General features: G+C 30.9%; 3 protein-coding genes across 3 annotated transcripts; 1 reads left to right on the forward strand and 2 right to left on the reverse strand.

The window, feature by feature from the left end:
* Positions 1-731: 731 nt before the first annotated feature.
* LOC107612470 (uncharacterized) lies at positions 732-1,265 on the reverse strand. Its single transcript, XM_016314163.3, has one exon. The coding sequence runs from the start codon at positions 1,224-1,226 to the stop codon at positions 819-821; it is 408 nt and encodes a 135-aa protein (XP_016169649.1). The 5' UTR covers positions 1,227-1,265; the 3' UTR covers positions 732-818.
* Positions 1,266-2,394: 1,129 nt separating this feature from the next.
* Positions 2,395-5,456, forward strand: LOC148547015 (protein GAMETOPHYTE DEFECTIVE 1-like). Its single transcript, XM_088495238.1, has 6 exons — positions 2,395-2,902; positions 3,062-3,139; positions 3,255-3,335; positions 3,699-3,853; positions 3,946-4,922; positions 5,200-5,456. Exons 1-6 carry the CDS (start codon positions 2,486-2,488, stop codon positions 5,322-5,324), a joined length of 1,833 nt encoding a protein of 610 aa, XP_088351364.1. The 5' UTR covers positions 2,395-2,485; the 3' UTR covers positions 5,325-5,456.
* A 3,683-nt stretch (positions 5,457-9,139) lies between these two features.
* Positions 9,140-10,650, reverse strand: LOC148547016 (zinc finger protein CONSTANS-like). Its single transcript, XM_088497321.1, has 3 exons — positions 10,297-10,650; positions 10,033-10,218; positions 9,140-9,607 (listed from the first exon to the last, which is right to left on the reverse strand). The coding sequence occupies exons 1-3, from the start codon at positions 10,594-10,596 to the stop codon at positions 9,371-9,373; spliced, it is 723 nt and encodes a 240-aa protein (XP_088353447.1). The 5' UTR covers positions 10,597-10,650; the 3' UTR covers positions 9,140-9,370.
* Positions 10,651-20,534: the final 9,884 nt, after the last annotated feature.

Consider the following 20,534-nt stretch of genomic DNA (forward strand, 5'->3'; position numbering starts at 1 on the left):
CCACCACCACCTTTATCTTCTCCCCTAGTCCCCTTGCCTACTACTAATGCACTAGCTAGTTGAAGAGAAACATAATATAATAGCAGAAAGTTTTTAAATTTATCCAGAACACCAACATTTCAATAATCTTAATCGTTGATTTTAATTAATATATATTATATAAATTTTTCGTTGATTTTAATTAATATATATTATATAAATTTTTTGTTATTAAATTTAACGGTTAAAATAATTGGAACACCGATATACTTAGTATACTTAAAATTCTTCTTATAATAGCACTGCTTCATCTTCCGAGAATAATATATATATATAGACATGGCAATACTGTAGTGGAAGATCCACAATTTACCTAAGAAAGTTCCCCTCAAATTATACCCAAAAAAAACTATACACACAAAAAGTTGGGACAATATCACTTCTCATAGTTTTATGCTTCAACAATCTGAGATCACATTATATACTACTAGTATACTTTAATAGACAGGTACACACTATGCAAGTCTCTCAAACAGCTACATGATATAACAGATGAAATGTTGACAAAGCACTTCCGTACAGGAGGAATTAGGATATTATTAGAGGAAGCACTTATAATTGAGTTAAAATTATATTTTCTGACAAAATAAAATGCAGTTTTATTTTCTCATAATCTCTCAAAACTATATTTAACATAAAGTTTTCATGTATTACAAGCTTCATAGATTAAAGTATTAAGCAAGGCTATTGAATTTAATCGGTGATATGCCATTAATCAAATAGAAGCAGACAGAGTATATAAACCAATACATAGAACCAAGTAATTGAAGACAGGAAAGCTATGGGGAGCGACATGATGAAAAGCAAGACATAAGCTTGTGAAGGGTTGAGAAGAAGGCAGCATTAGCAGTGATGAGAACCTTATAATAATTAGGCTTAATAAAATTGGTTGATGGCGCAGCATTATTTGTGGCGCGAACCACACTCTCCTTTAGAGTTCTAAGACGCTTAATGGCCTTGTGAGTCACACCCTTCTTCTCCCTCGAAAACTTGTAGCTCCTCAGATACATTTGCCTGCACAAGAGGTGGCTGTTTACTCTTCGCTCCTCGCCATTGTTGAAGGAGTTCACCCTCTTCACGAACTCTACGTCGGATTCCGGCCACTTGTGGAGGTTTACGAAGGTTAATGGCCGAATGGGAAGGCTTGTTTCTTCGTCGACACAGTTGGATATGATAACGGAGGCCATGGATTCTGGGAAGACATATATAGTAATAGTACACTTATACTCGATTGTTGGAGTGTGACTAAAGGAGTTTATGTTACAGCTTATGTAAGAAAAAGTTTTGAAACCAACACTTTTATTAAAATTTAGTCAATATTTAACTATTCAAAAAAGTATGTATACAGTAAATTTCACGTAAGGTTGATAATTGAGAGTCGTTAGATGATTTGGCTGATTTAGTACGACTTCATCTAACGGCTCTCAGTTATTAACTTCATGTGAAGTCGACTGCATTTGAGTTTTCACTTTTAATTTATAGACAGAGTCCAATAACAATATAACAGATAGGAATATTCAGTGACAAACAAAAATAAAGATAATGCATTAATGCGGTCAAATCTGTATGAATTTGATATGCCTGAGGAATGTGACATATTGGTATCTCTCATCTGAAGTGTGAACAACTGTCTTTTGAATTTAGCTTATATCTTTTATTACGCTGTACTAACTTCCATTCAGGTAATTGATTTTAAGCCATATACTTCGTTTTTTCCATTGTCATTTTTATTTTACTCATCAAATCTTGCAAGGCTACAAATTTAAAGGATCAAACTAAGTCAAATTTCAAACAATAAGAAAAGGACATGTATAATCATCTGAATTATATTATTAAATAGTATAATTAATTATCACATTGGCTTAAATTTAATTATTTTTATTATTAGTTATTGTTATTAGAGAGATGGTATAGTCAATACTCTCATATTTTTTTTGTTATCCACGATATTTTCAGATTAAAAACTAATCCGTCATAGATCTAAACTCTATTTGAAGGTTTATTGTTGGCTAATAGGTTGTTATATACACAAAAGATATTCAAACTACAAACACTTGTTTAAACAAACTAGTGAGCTAACGATTAGAACAACTTTGAGTTCTATTTAATGATCAATGCTCTCATATTATTACATTACATGATTTTTTTATTTTGGTCAAGTTACATTATCATAATTTTTTTTTTGGTAACTACATTATCATAATTTACTTATCCAAAAGCCCAATTACATGGTGGCTTGGGCTTCTAGCCTTCTATAACCTGCATTTTTATTCTGCTCATTAAGTACTTGGGCTACCAAAAATATTGCCAGCCCAAATCGGACCAAAAATTAAAAACGAAAAAAAAGAATGCGTGTGTACGGCGCCTAAAGCCCCTCCTCCAGAGTCAGAAACCCCAAACTCCCAAGTCCTAAGCTAAACCGCTTGCCGGAATAGAGCGACCACCGATGGGGTTCTTTGACCTAAACATACCGTACACGCATCCGCCAGAAAGGGCAGTCGAAGCCAGCCGCACCAGGATTGCCGTGAAGGCCATGGAGCTTGGCTACACTGGAATCGCCTACAACCGCACGATCAGTGGCGTCATCTCCGATAAACACCGTTGCTCCATCAAACCTCTCTCCATATCCTCTCTCCTCAACACCCTCCCCTCTCTTTCCCTCTCCGCTAAGCTTCACCGCGACCTCCTCCGTATCCCCTTGTCCACCCCCTTCCGTCAGTACACACGCGTCACCGTCTTGTTCGAGACCCCCTTCCATGCCACATCCGTCTGCTGCGACAACCCTATCCTCAAGACCTACGATCTCGTTGCCATTAAGCCCTCCACACGGGCCACATTCGATATGGCATGCCAGAAATCGGAGGTGAGTTAGTTAATATTACAGTTAGTTAGTTAGAGATTTAGAGATTTGTTAACTGTCTATGTAACTAAATCCTGTAGCGGAAGCGTAACGACGAAATATGAGTTCAATTGTGTGTATAGGGTTGAAGTGATTAACTTTTGAATGCTGAAGTGATTGCAGGTAGATATCATTACGGTTGACTTTTCGAAGGGGATGCTCTTTGGAATGACGGAGAACATGGTTAAAGTTGCTGCCGAGGTTTGCTCTGCAATCTTTTCTTTTACTTCAATGAGCAAAAGGATTAATGTAATGAATGAATCCTTTTAATAGAGTTCAGTTAATTGATACATGGTTTGTTAATATTTCTACACAGCGAGGGGTTTGCTTTGAAGTTGATTACTCTTGTCTTTTAAATAATGCTAAAATCAGGGATCAGTGGATCTACGGTGCTAAGGTAATGTCTATTTTCCTGAATGATTCTCGGAGTGAGTGGCCAAGTATACTGGAGGATTTTCGCAACTTGATTATTTACTTGTTATGATGAGTTATCATCATTAGATGAGTCTTAATCAACTCGGTGGTGTCAGTCTTAAGCAGAATTACTTCTACATTTGAGGTTGATACTATATCTGCTTTGTGCTTTGGCTTGAATTTGTTTCTAGGATGTAGTTTTAGTGTATGTATTAGGTGAGAAAGAGAAAGTAGAGTAGTCTGATAACTGATAACTATTGGTTGACCTTAGTAGTTTGCTTCTAGGTACCTTTTTTGACACTGACATTAGAACACATGTAAACTAACACACTGATTAAACGTGTAGTGTTTGATGGAGTGGACTCAGGGAAGAAACGTTATCTTTTCAAGTTCTACTCCTTCAGTGAATCTTCTTAGAGGACCTTGGGATGTTGCAAACTTATTGTCCATATTGGGAATCTCCAAGGAGCGAGCTAGAGATGCTATTTCTAAAAACTGTAGGTATGAAAACTTGCACTAATACTTTAGTAATGCCTTTGTTTTCTCATGACCAACATTTGAGATATCTTGAATGTCCTTTCGAACGTTTGCAGGAATCTTTTGGTAAAAGCTTTAAGGAAAAAACGGTTTTATAAGAATGCAATAAGAGTGCAACCATCGTCATCAAATACAGTATCTAATTTTGAGGATGATCAGCAGGAAGAATTACTAAAATTGGATTCTCTCTCCAGTGAAGGTGACATCTCGTTGAATGATTGGGCAAAGTGTTTTTCATCATTATACTCTAAAGCATCAGAAATTGCTCCCGTGGTTGACAGCATGCCATCTCATGGTTTTCAAACAAAGGATTTCTTACCTTCAAGTAATGCTTCCCCTGTCGTCTCGAATGGTGAAAAGATCAGTCAGTCAACACCTGTACTTAAAAACTCAACTGAGCAGCCCAACAGGCAAGATGAAAGCTCAAGACCCGATGCTATGGAAGCAGATCAAGTGGCGATGACGACAATGACAACAACGCCAGCAACAATATCAACAAAAAAATCTTGTCCTACTAGGTGTAGTCAATTACACGGATCAAATGACATCCTTTTGAGCTGCAACAAGTTGTGTGAGAAAACTAAAAAAAGTATACCCACTGAAACATTCAATTCTAGAAAATCACATGATTCACAATCAAACTTGGGCACCCTCGGCACTGCGTTGGATGCTGCGATACAAAATGAGAACAGCAAACTGCAGAAATATTTGCAAGATGCAAAACGTGATGATGAACATGATAGTGAGAAAATATTTTATCCTAATTTAAATGCAAAAATTACAGAGATGCAAGAAGCTCCTCAAAGTGAGGATTTGGAAATTGCACAGCATACAGTCTCAAAGACAGACATATCTATTTCCAAAAATTTATTGGTGGCTGAACAATCTGGTAAACTTGAAACTGAAGCAGTTAAACTTGATGAGATGGAGATTGAAGAGGATGGTTCTGCAGTTGTAACTCATATAGAAGATCAAAAACTTAATAGACTGAGCACTGAATCTGATCAAGTTTCCCCGGTTGAGTCTGTATCAGGTACCCTATCTGATGATGCACATCTTTACTTTTATATTGCAAGCTGTGTTATTTTTCTCTCATTCAATCACAGAAGTTCATATAATTTGTTTGGTTTTAGCCCCACCCACCAGAAGTTGATTAATATGTTTGATTTCACTTCATTTTCCTAATTGTATTATAATTCCTAGCTTCCCCCATAAATGTTTAAATGCATTTGATAATCTTTTTTGCACGTTTCTGTTATAAGTTTCGAATAATATGTAAAAACAACTGAGCAAATTTCTGTTTTCTGTAGGTCGATCGAGGGTGAAGCGGAGGAGACCTCCAGCACCACCTTTGTTCCCTTTCAAACGATTATTTAGTCGAATGCTTTTTAAGAGGAAAGGTAGAAAAAAGAAGAGCAAAACTAAGCCAGAATAATCTCCTCAACTCCCATCTCGCTGGTGGAATATTTTTGGTTATTTGGCATAGATGTGAGTGAGCTAATTCTTTAATGTTGTATGAACTCTAAATTTTGGGAATATCACTTAATGATAGATAGTGTTTTCGTTATGACTGCTTAATCAACTGAGATCCAAGCCTTGTGATTTATTTGATACACAGTAACGAAATTTTATAGAATATAATACGACCAAGAGTATTTTAATACACGACTATGTATTCAGTCCGATAAATCAGCACATCTGCCACAGGCCTACAGTCTTTTTTTTTGGTGACTTGCCACAGGCCTACAGTCTAAAATAACTAATTATAATTTATTATCTAAAATCGTCAAGGCAGTAGAAACTAGAAAATAATCTATGTGACTGGGTTATTTTGCTGCGTTTATTTACAAGTGTAAGGCAGAGAGATACAAATATATAAAATCATGTTTGACAAATAAAATATGAACAAAGACATTTTATTTAAAGACTCTAAATTATATTTTGTATTTTTTCTGATAAAAAATACAAAAAAATACTAATAAAAAATATAATTTATTTTTTATTTTATTATTTTTATTAAATTTTTATAATAATATTTTTTAATATTATATTATTTTTAATTTATTATTAAATAAAATATAAAAATTTTAATTTTAATTTTTTCATTTTTTATGTTTTGTTTTTAATATTATATTTTATTCTATTTTCAGAATCAAACAAACCCCTTTTTGAACAAGTTATAGTGACTTTTTTTATTTGAGCAAGTTAGAGTGACTCAATTCTATTAATCTGAAGTCTGAACGCTGTGTAACGGGTGGATTTGAAGCATTGCTCTTTCCTCTCAGCTTCCTAGTTCCTTGTAGTAGTGATTGGCCCCAGGGAGGGGGTATTGCTCTGCATGTGCCGTTATTATCTTTTTAATATTATGACTTATCATCACTTTGGTGCTTTTTCCTTAGGTGACAATTGACATTTGTACTTAACGGTGTCATACTAGTTTTGGTTTTGGAAGCGGCCCCCCCACATGATCTTCTTTTTGTTTAATCAACTTGACTCCATCATCATAGTTAACAAAACCATTTTTTGCCCCAACCTTGTTGATGCCTAGTTCCATTCATAGCTCGTAGCACATTATAAATTTATTAGGCATTCATCATAAGGAGGATTGAGAAGATCAAACAAACAAGTTGGATTGATTATTTATTTATTTATTTATTTTTGGAGGAATTGACTTCCCAACTCCCAAGTGTTCGAAACACCTCTGCTAGATTTTTAAACATGTTCATGTGAAAATAACAAGACAAAACGATATAAGAAAAAGTGAAAAACCATGGAACAAATAACAGCAAGATTGGACGTCACTTTACTTAATTTTGAGTAAAGTAATAATTCGGTTTAACCTAGTGAAAAACGATATAAATTCATGTACATTTAGTATTTTTTTAATGATTTAATATAGATAATCTATGAATTAAAAAATTCAAGAATTTCAATAGAGGACTAAAGTATTATTTTAACCTAATTTAATCATTGTTAATTACATATATTGATATAAAAAACAGCCCACAAACCTAGTGGCTGACACACCGCCGGCCAACAAAAGACGAATAGGGCCGTCCTCCCCCCACCTTCTGAAGTTATCTTAGAATCTATAGGCTTTAACTTGAGAGAGCAACATGAATTCAAAACCTCATCATACTTGGAGAATATTATATAAATGTCTCATGTATAATCCCTCAATTTCACCATATGTTCATGTTGTTTGATTCCTATGACTTATAAGTAATCATTAGTGAAAAGCTGAAAACGTGTACCCAAGTGCGAGCTTATATTAATCATTCTTGGGAGAGACCATACTTAGAGAAAGTAGGCAATATAAAATATGGTAGGTTGCCTGCTTTGGATGCTAGCACACCTGCTTAGATAAAAGTATAAAACAAATGGTTTCAACTTGTAAATATTTGTTTCATTAAATCAATTTAAAAAGATTTGTAGTTATATAATGTTCATGTGGTAAAAACAAAACTCAAATAAAATTAAGTGAGAAACCTATTCTTCTACATATATAACTTATCATGATGTATTGCTCTGAAAATAACTATCTCCTTTTTTATTTATTTATAACAAATCATAAAATAACTATCTTAATTAGTTATGAACTTATGATCAGTTATGATCTTAGCTATCCACAACGAGACTTAAACCAATTAAATTTTAGCTCATCAAGTCAATAAGATATGCTCTGAACTGGTATATTTTCTTGGAATTATTTTTTTTTTAAATGAAAATGAGGAAGAAATTATCACAAGGGATAATATATAGACAATTACTTTGGTATTTGTTAAAATTAGACGAAAAATTTTCCTTTCTTATATATTATATTATAATAAGTTTAATTGTACACAGATTTAACATATAAAATAAATATCTTGACATATTTATTTAAATTTAAAGTATTATATTTAAATTAAGCTCTAGATAATTAACCTATCGAATTATTTCTATTCTTATAGAATTATAAAACTTAAAAGATGCTTGAATAATTTTATAGTATACTTAAATGTGTGTTTCAAAAACTTATATTTATCTAAAATTTATTATACAACTATGTTAGGTATATATATACCAAAATTAATTACCATATGTTTGTGTATAATATATATATTATTTAACTTATTTTTAATATATATTTTATATTCTAATATGTATTTTATACTAGTAGTTAATTTTAAGTTCAAATAACATTTTATTTAGGATAAAATATTATTTTTATTCTCAACATTTGTATTTTTTAAATATTTCTAATATTTAATTTATTTTAATTTTATTTCTAATATTTTCGATTCATTCAATTTTATTTCTAACGTTTTCTATTTGTTTCAAAATTATTCCTATACGTTTTTAATTTTGTCCTTATTAACATTTTAAATAGATTTAACATCTTTGGATAATTTTAATGCAAATAAAAAATGTTAGAAACAAAATTAAATGTAATTAAATATGAGAAATATTTAAAAAAATAATAAAAAATATATTTTATTCTTTTTGTTTATCATATATTAAATTAATTATGTGATTATTTCATTTTATACGTTAAAAAATATTCAAAACAAACTTATTAGAGAAAAATCTAAAATAGTTCCTGACAATTACCTCAAAAGACAACGAGACCTTTAACAAAAAAAAATGCAACCCAGCCTCTGACAATTACCTCAAAAGGACAACGAGGCCCTTATGCAAAAAAAAAAATCAATATTATTTTTTTTGCACAAGAACTAATCCGTCTCAAAAAAAAGATCAGGAATCAAATTGGGTGTTTTTTTTTTTAAGTCTCGTTATCCTTTCGAGGTAATTCTCAGGGATCGAATGAAATATTCACTGAACTTATATTACATAATAACACAACTTATTACATAATAAGTTAATAACATATATTAAAAAAGAATAATTTATCTTTTGATTCTGGGAGAAAGCGTAACAAAATTGTAGTCGAAAACTTGGTTTTTGACTCGTGGCTTGACTACTTCACCGAAAGCGCACTAACCAAAATCCTTCTTAGGAGTAGGACTATCTTTTTCTTGGGTCATTGTCAGAGTATAGCATCCTCAACTATCTATCTCAGTTGCAGTTCAACCATCATAATTGAAAAACAGTTGACATATATAGCCACTCTCTCGTACCTTCACCACTTCACTTTATTGGGTGATGGTCACATGTCTTTTTACTCTTCTGATTATTTTGTAATTGCACCAACAATAAAGGTCATGATACTATAAATACAATTTAGTTTAACCCTGAGTAATAATATACTTGCCAAAGTTGTGGTTCAATAATTATACTTTGATAATATGATAAAAGGTATAGGGCAATAAAAAACTTCACCCTCAATTAAAGTCAACATGCACATGGTTGGAATAATAAGTAGTAAGCATATTTACATTAGTACCTTGATCTATGCTAAAGTTCACTAGCTACAACAAAACTAAACATGGAAATCAAATCAAACTAGAATTTATGAAGCAGCACCATTTATTATAATTTCTAATACAATAAACCGAAAGAAGAACTGTCCTGGGACTCTTGATGATCAGTATTTGCAGCAACTAGTGAATCAAAGATACTGACCCAGTTTTGATCTTCTTGGTCTTCCTCTGCTCCAGCACCAATGTGATGACTCCATTGATGAACTGATGAAGGATTCTTGTCAATTTCGTCGTTCCTCGCGAATCGTCCTCTAATGCGCGGCCTGCTGTCTGCTAAAGTCTTCCTGCAAACATACTGATGATTGCAAGAAGAAAACAAGTTATTATCTCCATTAAATAGTATATATAGTGGTGGACCAAACAGTAGTACACTATCATTTTTAAGTGATTTTTTTTTTTTTACTCCAAAGTTTTAGCATGACATTAACAGGGTTACTACTTACTTACCAGTAGTTAGAGCAAGACAAGTTTCATAGTTCAAAAGATTCATATCATCATGTCATCTTATCATATATTAAAATACACTTGAAATCACACTTATGTATAATAAATTCAGCAGTATTTTGTCTAAAAAAATAATAAGCATTTCACTGCGTTCCACAATAATCCACACCATAACTTTCGCTAGTTCATTTCTAATTACAAATTTTGTTTTGTTTAAGTGATTATTCATGTGCAGATCTCTTCAAGTTAAAAACACAAAAGGGAATAATAGTATACCTTAATTTTCTTGTTGAAGTTTCTTTGGTTTCTCTTGGTTCTATACCTCTCAATCCTGAGTTTCTTCTCCTCAGGGCTATACCTACATGCTCTACTCATTCCTTCAATGATCATGCTGCTTTCACTTGACAATGGACTATCAGCTGATTCATTATTGTTATGCATGATGCCGCCATGAGTAGTCCCCTGTACCAAGAAAACAAACGTTGCATGCCAAGAATGAAGGAATGAAGGAACGAAAGAAAGCTAATATATGGTGCGTACGTGGAGATCACCGGTGCTGCAAACTCTCCTAAGAGGAGCGTCGTCGTCGAACAACTCAGCCAAGAGAGCAGAGAAGGGATTCTTATGGAGAGAGTTGCTGCTAACGCTCCTCTGCATCACCGACCCATGCTCACTATTGTAACTACCGCTGCTACTACTCTTGTTGAAGCTTACTATCTCCGAGTTGTTGCAGTTCAGAAGCGATTCCAACTCCGTGAGGGCCAGTTCGTCCGGGAACGGGTGCACTGGGGGATAATCCGGCGAGAGAAAAGTTGATGATGAGGTGGCGCGTGTGTACATGGCGCGTGTGATTATTACAAGCAGTTATTATTTGTGTTATTAATGGACGCAAGTGAGAAGTGAGTAATGCACACTCTCATTTATATAAGAATAAGACAGTAAAATTTGAATGACGTGGAGAATGACATCATCTTCTTCATAGCATTTGGTAAAGCGTTGACCTCTAAACATTCAACTCAGACACACTTATTAGGAGTGAGAAGAGGACCGTTGCTACGGTAAAGTGTAAACCTTATATTACCAACATTTTAACAAACTATAACTCTTATAAAAATATTTTTATGCAAAACTAATATATGTGATTAAATTGTTTAATATTATATGCACCAAGCCACCAATTTGTATTCTCTTTATATAAAAATATTTTTATAAATCATAATATATATATATATATATATATATATGGGTTAATACTCAAATTCGTCCCGATTATGCGATTTTCATTTTCGTCCTCGAATAATTTTTTTTTAATTAAATTAGTCCCTGTAAGAATTATTTTAAATCATGTTGGTCCTTCCGTTAACCAGGTGACGTCGCCGTTAGAAATTAACTGACGTGAAATGTGAGCTGGCAGCTCACCCAACCAAACGACGTCGTTTGGCAACTTGAGAGTCTTGCAGTGAAACACCACCGTTTTGAAGGTAGAGTGTAACGTTTTACACTTTGTTTTTGATATCTAACCTCACTTGTTCTTTTTCATTCTCACCGTGACTCTTTGTTTCTCTGACCCATAAGCAACCATCACGAAGACAAAGAAGACCGCCCCATTGTCCGTAAACATTAGAGTAGTCGTGGAGCATTGTTCGTGCGTCTGCTCTGGAACTTGGTGAGAAAGTTGAAGGCAACTATACAGCATTGTTTCTGCGTTCGAAGTGAGAGGTAAAGTTTTTTGTATCTTGTGAAAAAAAATTGGTAACACTATATAAACCCCTAGTTTTTGCATTATATGATTGAGTCATCGTTAAGAATATGTTAGTGCATAGGGTCTAGAGTTTCATTCCAGGATTTGGTTTATGATCGGCTATATGCATAACTGAGGAAAGACTCTATTTTTGTGGTTTAGAAAAATGATAACTATTGTTTATGTTAATGGAGTAATGGTTACTGGTTTAGTTGTTATGTTGGTGATGATTTAGTGTTTTTCATGTTCTGTTTTAAATTTTTTATAGGATTTGGAGGCCTTGCAAGCCTTAGATGGAAGGTCCTCCGATAACATTTATATTTCATCATGGTAAAAATTTTAAAAATAATGAGAAAGAAAGTAGAATCTATAAACCATATATATATATATATATATATATATATATATATATAACTTAGAGAGAAATTTTAATGCTTAGTTTGGTAATGAATAAAATCGTTCATAGTCTTTATTATAATAATCAATCTTTAAAGTAGTAACTAAAAATTCTAAAGCAGTAACGTTATCGATTATAAAAAAAATTATGAAAACAGAAATATTTGACAAAAAATACTAAAAACAGTAAAAAATTGTCTTATTTAATATTTATTAATTATTGTAATTATTAATAAATACTAAATAAAATAATTTTTGACTTTTTTTTGTTATAAAAATAAGTGTAAAGTATGTTAAAAAATTCTTTCTTTAAAAAATATTTGATAAAGGAAAAGTATAGGTAGATAATGAAAATACTAAACAATAATGTAAACAATGGATATATCAGATGTTCATTTCACTAGGTGTGCGGATAGTTATTATAATATTAAGAGGAAAAAGTCTAGGGGGCCAGCAATTTTATTGCATTTTGGCCAGCATGTAACCAGCAGAGAAAGGTGAGCCATTGGATGAAATCTCACACCAATCTCACACCATCAAATCATCATTGATGGCTAGTTGATGGCTACCAATCACAAATGTTGCTGGCCCCTAGCATTGCTCTATTAAGAGATCAGTAATTTAGAGATATAATGTGTTTTGATTTGATTGGTGGCTCTTCATGTTATTCAAAAAAATTATTAGTTACCTAGCATAACCCTTTGATAAAATATTCTATAAACTTAACTTGTGTGTTGAAATCTTTTTTACACTTATCATGCATCCATCCTATTTTTTTCAAAAAGCTAAAATATATTTTGTTCTCAGACAAAAAATTATGAAATTTAAGATCAAAATCATCACACAAGAAGAACAATTAGTATTTTGAAAACTAATTTTTTTACGGGTAACTCCCTCGCCAATGTGATCATCTTAGTCAGTTTAACTCAGCTGAATAGTTATGTTAATTGATCCACATTATTGGACATAATTGTTGAGCGATTCTAAATTTGGATAGAACTACTATTGTTAGCATTGTTAATGTCTGATGGCATTTCCGGCATATGGAAATCCATTTATTTATGAGATTCTTCGAGTTTGAGATGAGACAAATAGCCCCGTGTGTCTCCATTCAGCTAGTAAAATAAAGTAGTTACTTTTAACACAACAGTGCGTGGTTTGGTGCCATTTGCACTCCAAATACACCCACCCACTGCATCTTTATAACCATCAGGATCTACTCCAACTCACTTCAATCTGTACTCTCACAGATGGCACATCTTTTCACCATTGTACGGAACTATAAAATACTAACACGTCTCTCGACTCTACACTCTAGTGTACCATCTTCCATTTCCATCTTTTTATTGAGCGTGTTAGGATTTTGTTCATAAATAAGTGAATAACAGATAGATACAATTTTTAGAGAGCACACGAGTTTTGTGGGACTAATACTTTAAAAAAGAGTATTACGTCAAAAATCGAACAATTTTTAAAAAATCATTGCTCCATAAAAGTTAGTTATTATAGTAGAAAAGTCTAAAATTTTAAAGTTCTTTTTAAGGTATTAATCCTAGGAGATTTATAATATGAACTTATTCATATAAATTTTTTTATTTATTAGTTAGCTTTGTTCTTATATATAATAAGTCTGGCGGTAGATATATAACCTGTTGTTCTATTTAGGGATTGAGCTCTCTTTCACCTGAAGTAAAAGAGGTAGATGTAGGTTTTAAGAGAAACAGCAGCGACGTGTATCTACAAAGAGGACACGGATTCGGTACGCGGGAGGTGTTAGCGCACCGAAACGCCCAAAAAGCTGTTTGGCACACCGGTCAGCTAGGAAGCGTCAAAATAAAAATGTATGGTTTTCTTGGGTCTTTTTCGCAATTTCATATAAAATAGAGGGGTCACTTTTTCAATTTTTAAAATGAATACATTTAATTTAGTTGTTAAAATTAGTTGGACACTCAGTATTCAAAAGAAATAGTAGTGACGTTTACCTATAAAGACACTTCGAAGCTCAAGTAAGTAAGAATAAGAGATGAGTATAATGTTATTCAAAATAAATAGCGTATACCTTCTCCTTTTAGAGTTTTTTCTTTTTATAGAATTATTGTGATAAATAACGATTAATTTACAGACCTAATATTACGAAACTATTAAGAATATTAGCCTAATTTTATAGTAATTATTTTTGAACATTATTTGCGTTCATACCAAAAATTTTATTAAAAGAAAAAAAAAATGCATACCTTTGATTTAACATGTTTTATTTATATAGTTTCAATCTATAGACCGTGTAGGTCGAATTATTAGTAACGGATCAAGCTTAACGATGAATTTCTAAACATGCAAGTAGATTATTAAATGCTTTAAATGTCTGTGAAAAAACACAGTTACTTATATAATATGTCTAGTTTGATTCATTATGGAAAACAATATGAAGTGAGTGTTGGCAGGGCACTATATATGCTCAGAATCTCTAATTGGTCAGCAGAGTTTGTAGTACTGGCACTATTGTTTACTGATTCATGGTCCTTTTTTGTATCTCTGTTAATATATATTGCTTCTCAAATCAAAGGGCATGGAATCTAATCGTACCCAACTTGCATTGCGTCGTCTCTTCTTCTGACCCTACCATGCACCATTTTCCGAGTAACTCTAATTTTCTACATCCCTCCCATGTGACACATACAGTATATGTAATTATGTATTATGTATAGTACCTGCCATTTCTAAAGTAATTAAATTAATTAACCTAGTAAATTAAGATTCTTAAGGTGGGTACGTCGTGTATGTGTTAGGGAAGATTTAGAATTAGGATTTTTTACGACTTTTAAGACAACATACACCAAAGTCTTTGTTTTCATTATCACCATCATTAGATTATACATAGCTCCATATATATCCATGCTGGCGCATGCAGCTTTAATTAGAGACAACAATATCAACATATGTTAGTTGTTGCATGTTATTGTCGGAAGGAGAAAGAATGTCTAGAATGATCTATCAATCCCTCTTGATTTTCTGTAACTTACCTACTCGTACCACTACTTGCTAAGAAATCAAATAAAATATCTATGATAATAAGATTTTGTTATTCACTGCACTATAATTAACACTTAAGGCATGTACTACCCTTAGATTATGATTTTTTTTTCAGTAATTAAATATTCTACATACTCTTGGTTGCTTCAATATATATATAAAAGAAAATTTATAAGCCAAAAATGTTCGGAATATAATAATAAATCAGTCCAAAATAGTACAAAGTTATTTTATTTTGTATTTTTTAATTATTATTAGAATAATTAAATAATATATAACTTTAGATTGTAGTCTCTCTAGCAATAATACTAATTAATAATAAATATTAGAACATGAGAGTTTGTATTTTTTTTAATTTGAATATGAAAGCAAAAGTGGTGTTGGACTCGGATATGGAGAATACAGGTGCTTCATAGCCATGTGGTGTCAGTGGAACAGAATTTGGATCATGCGAGTTCTCCATCAGTAAACGGACACTCCAAATTACGTTTGATATTCCATTTCATAACAAAAAATTGACAACAAAAAATAACTCGGAGAGTCTGTTTTCTAGCTTCCGAAATTCATATTTGTCCAACCACAAGTCGGATCATGCGATTTCCTAAGCAAAATTTTAAAATCAAACAACTCGCATGGTCCGATTTATATACTCTGAGTTTTTTCAATTTTTTTTAACACAAATCAGACCTTTCAATTTGTGTACTTTGAATTATTTTCAACTTTTTAAACACAAATCGAATCATCTGATTTGTATACTCCCACAAATTTTAAAAAACACCAAAAATTACTATCTTAAAGTATATCACTCATTTTGCTTCCATATCAAAATTTTTTAGCCTGAGAGTTTGTACAAGAGACACACCATTTTTTTATACAACAGTTACATCCACGAATATTGCTTCCGAAAATAATGAGCCAATTGAGAAGCAGAATTTGAAGGGGAATAATGAACTAAATTGAAATGGTTGAAGCTAAGCAAAGGGAGAATCTATTACGCATTAACGTTGATACATCTTTGTCACTATAGTCCCCACAGTGCGTGCTGCATAATCTTTTTCAGTTGGCAACTAGCTAGCTAGCTAGGTCTTCCATTCATTCATATATATGCTGCTAAGAAACATAAATGTGGTTCTGTTTTGGTAGAGCAGATTAATAAATAAACCTGCCATACATCCCCTGCCATTAATAAATTTTAATTGCAGCTATACCTCATACATTTTCTTTTAGCTTCACAAAGTTTACCATTTTGATGAGCTATGTCAACCCTAATTTGTACTTAGCAGTAATTCTTCGAGATAAATTAGAAAGTCAACTTTTTTTTTCAACTAATATCTAATTTTATTAAATTATTTCCTATCATAAAGTTTAAATTATAAATTTTAACTTTAAATTTTAAATACTCCAAAAATTGAGAATTATAAAAATAATTTTACAAATAAGAATTTTGACAAAATATTAGCTAATTAATTAATATGTTTCTTTTCATGTAAGTTCATATATTCAGTTGATTTTTAAAAAATAAAAAATGGAATAAGAGAAGCATGGGATGATCTAGCTAGTAGTGGAAGCTCCATCATTGCATATAAGAATTTATAGCATACAATGATAAAAAGAATGTATTTATGGATTTTCGTTTAACTACACTCGCATTTACGATAAACCATTATTCCAGAAGGAACTAGAGAGTGCTACCAAGTGAACATGTTCCAAATTGAAATTATTGATACCGGTTGACTTTTCAGCACTGTTACATCGATCGAAAGGTCGATCTGATTTGATGTTTCTGGCTAGCAAAATAAAAATAAATTAGTAGCGGCGATTTGGGAACTTTTTATTTTTAAAATAGAGTGGTAGTGGTGTTTTTTTTAAGGAAAAGTATATGGAATCAAAATGTGACCAACCAAAAAGTAAACAAAATCGTTTAATTAAAATCACTTTTTGAATAATATGTTTGAAAATCGCTCCTGAGATCACTGAGCACAAACCAAAATTCGATTTTTTATGGAACCCAAACATATTTTAGCTGATTTTTGGCTGATATACTTTTGGTTCTCTAGTTGTTCTCTTTTTTTAAATGTAGATTGTTGGGGTGTTATACTAAAATGTGGAATCGTTTAACTAGAGAAGCAGAAATCGGACCGCCCGATTTATTAGAGGTACAGAAATCGGACCGTCCGATTTCTGAGAGGTACACAAATCAGACCGTTCGATTTGTGTTAAAAAAAATAAAAAAAATTTAAGTACAGAAATCGGACCCAAGAATTTGTGTACTTTCTATAGTTTTAAAAAACACCAAAAATTACAATGTTAAAGCATATCACCACTTTTACTTCCATAACAAAAAAAAATTAGCAAATTTGGACATATTTAAATTTAATTTGTTTATTTTCTTATGATATTTTTTAATTTGACAAATCAAAAATTAATTTATCGTAAATTTAAGTTATATTTAAAAATTTATTGTTGTCAATAAATTATTATATTATAAGATAAAATTTAAATTTTAATATTTATTTAAAAGAACGAGTAATTTCACCGGTCCAAATTGGTTTAAAAAGAAATAAGTGTTAAATGATGAAATTAAAGAAGAGAAGAAAGAATGATAATATAGCTAGCTATATAGGTAGCACCGGCCTGTGCAAGAATTGAAGTCTTAGTAGCTAGAAAGCTATATGAAGAAATAATAATAATAATAAAAATGGAATTTGAGTCTGGTGGGGTTTATGCTTAGATGGAAAGCTGAATTCTTCCCAATGGATACAAGACAACGAAACAATTTGCACCCCCATCCGATCTTTTCAAGTTTCAACAGTTATCTCCACTATTATCACCCATTCCATCTTGCCCTAGCTAGATTCGAGTCAACTCGTTAAGACTCTCAACTTCAAACTTAAATTTACCAGTTTTTATTGGTATTTTAGTGGATAAATAATACATCCATCTTTTAAGTTATATATATACTAATAAAAATGTTCTACAAACATTTAGAAATTAAATATTTATAAAATATAACTAAATTTAATTCGTTTAGTAGTTAGTTTATTATTTTGTATAATTAAATATTGAGAGTTTAAATTGTCTTATCATATAATAATTTATTAATCAACAATAAATTTTTAAATAAATTTTTGATTTATAATAGATTAGTCTTTGATCTCTTAAATTAAAAAATATCATAAAAAAATCAAATTAAATATAAAATATTTATTATATTTAATTATACATTTTATATATTTTTTTTATAAAATAATTAACCATCTAAAAAAACCCGTGTGATGGAGGTTGAGGGCGGCGTGAATAAGAATATATCATGTATGTGACAGATGGAAGGAATTAATATAAATAAAAAAATATTATCTGTATATTTAAATTAATTATTAAAATTAATTATTATATTTTTATATATAAAAATTTGTATTATTTAATTTATTTTTAATATATATTTTATATTAATGATTATTTTAGTGATGGATTTTGACTGACACATAGCATGAATGAATGGGAAAATATCGGATAAGGATATGGATCATACCATTAAGCAGCGTATCATAATAATAATCTCCGCAGGTATCACTTTCTCTCTTGTCATGTACATTAGTCTTGTATGAAAAATTCACAAACTAATCATATAGGACTCTATATCCCTTCTTGTTTCAACGTATATGTGTCGATTTGTCATTTCATTTAGACCTCACAAGGCCTTTAACCGTTGACTCATTTTAATTACAACTCTAACAAGTGCCATGCTATATATATATATCGATCAGCATAATGGTAAGAGGGGTAAGGTCATTTTCTATCCTTAATTAAGCACTTTATACAAACTCTATAGAAATTGGTGGAAAAAGTTGACATGTAACGAATCATGATCATTATGTTGCAAAGAAATGTGTACTAATAAAATGCTATGTATAAGACGTAAGTGCCTATATATATATACGTCCAAGTGAATACTGAATAGGCTTTTTGGCTAACGAAAAACGTGTTTCTAGCTTAGGGTGGGTCGTTCTTTCATACTCATTCTACCGGGTAAGAGTTTTACTTCTCTTGGACAATATTTGCTCTTAATTGTAATTTAGAATTGAGATACAAGATTATTAAATTAAAAGTAGATATATTTTATACTGAGAAGGAAAAAATTATGTTTTCTTTCTTTTCCTGTCCTTATTATTAGAGATTATTATGGCAATGATGTGCCAATTAAGGTCAACACAACCTTATTAATAAGTAGTTGTCATAGTTAGGCTTCAATTAATCAATTATGTTGTAAATATAATACTTACACTTAATTAATTTTAAAATTATTTGTTTACATAAATAGTACTATCATATTTTTATCTCTTAAATTTACTAACACATTTACAAGCATAATTATCAAAATTGAAATGATAATCGAACCAATTAGGTTATTAGGTCATTGGGTCACTAGTTCAACCAATGTGACATTAATTAAACCAGTTCTCAATTTTACGTAAATAAAAAATATAAAATAGTCAAAAACTTAAAATTAAAATTTAAAATACATATATTTATTAACATTTTAAGAATAATCAAGCCAATCTAAAATAATATAGAACAAGAACAATAAGTATTTTATTATTTTTACTCTATCATAAGTATTTTTGTTTTGTTTTTATATTAAAATAACTATTATTTTTAAATTTTAATAATTTATTTATTAATTTATACATATTATACTATTCTATCTTACAAGTATTTATTGAAAAATAATATTAACAGATATTGCATAATTATCAAAAGAAAAAATAAATAAATTTATAACTAAAATTAAAATAAATTAAATAAAAGTAAATCATTTGACGAAAGATATCTATAAGTTATTATAATTTGCATATATACTAACAAGAAACATGACAACTTGGTGGCCCATTTTCAGAAGCTCTAGAACATGAAGGTTCGTATCGGTTTTAGCTTTCAATTGAACCGATGTAAGGTTTGGTTTATTGATTTTTCGGTCAAATTGATCGGTCTGATTTTAAAAACTATACTCACAAAGGAGAAGATAGAGTTTCTAACAACTTAATACATTTTCATTCATATAGAGATATTAAAGTATATGAGTTTCAAGCTTTTATATAGGCAAAATATATAGTTAAACTTTACAACTCATATTTGACTTTGCATTATAAACACTACTTCTAATATGTTGTAAGTAATTTGTAACATTTTTAAATCTTTTAAGATTTTATAAAAAATATCATGAATTATAAATTTTCAAATCTTCTAACAAGTTAGTAATATGTGGAGTCTTCTAGTTTCTTGTACTTTTATCCAATTTGACAATTTACTTATTTCATGATCAATCATGATGGTTTTAATATAAAAGTGAATACAAATTAATTTATTGTATTCAACAAATCATAAGGAACCATTTGGAATGTTGAGTCAAAGGTCTTGAGAGGCAGGCAGGTAATATGGTTGGAAGTTATTAAAGTCTGGCCTTATTTTGTGTCTGGCGATTAATAATTTCAACAAAGAATTAGCAGATTGTATTATCATTGATTTGATATTGCAAAGAAAAATTCTCATATTTAGTTGTAAGCAGGTTCATAAATTTAATGATTGTGCCAAAATGGATTGTACCTATATA

The sequence above is a fragment of the Arachis ipaensis genome, chromosome B8, assembly GCF_059453495.1.
Source record: "Arachis ipaensis isolate K30076 ecotype BB chromosome B8, ASM5945349v1, whole genome shotgun sequence".
NCBI lineage: Eukaryota > Viridiplantae > Streptophyta > Magnoliopsida > Fabales > Fabaceae > Arachis > Arachis ipaensis.

Bases quoted from the DNA above. Each gene is read 5' to 3' on its own strand.
- LOC107612470 (XM_016314163.3), bottom strand. From the start codon at position 1,226: ATGGCCTCCGTTATCATATCCAACTGTGTCGACGAAGAAACAAGCCTT.
- LOC148547015 (XM_088495238.1), top strand. From the start codon at position 2,486: ATGGGGTTCTTTGACCTAAACATACCGTACACGCATCCGCCAGAAAGG. The intron at 3,140-3,254 runs GTTTGCTCTGCA...ATTTCTACACAG, and splicing joins TGGTTAAAGTTGCTGCCGAG to CGAGGGGTTTGCTTTGAAGT. The intron at 3,854-3,945 runs GTATGAAAACTT...GAACGTTTGCAG, and splicing joins GCTATTTCTAAAAACTGTAG to GAATCTTTTGGTAAAAGCTT.
- LOC148547016 (XM_088497321.1), bottom strand. From the start codon at position 10,596: ATGTACACACGCGCCACCTCATCATCAACTTTTCTCTCGCCGGATTAT. The intron at 10,219-10,296 runs GTACGCACCATA...TTCTTGGTACAG, and splicing joins GCAGCACCGGTGATCTCCAC to GGGACTACTCATGGCGGCAT. The intron at 9,608-10,032 runs GTATACTATTAT...TGCAATCATCAG, and splicing joins ACTTCAACAAGAAAATTAAG to TATGTTTGCAGGAAGACTTT.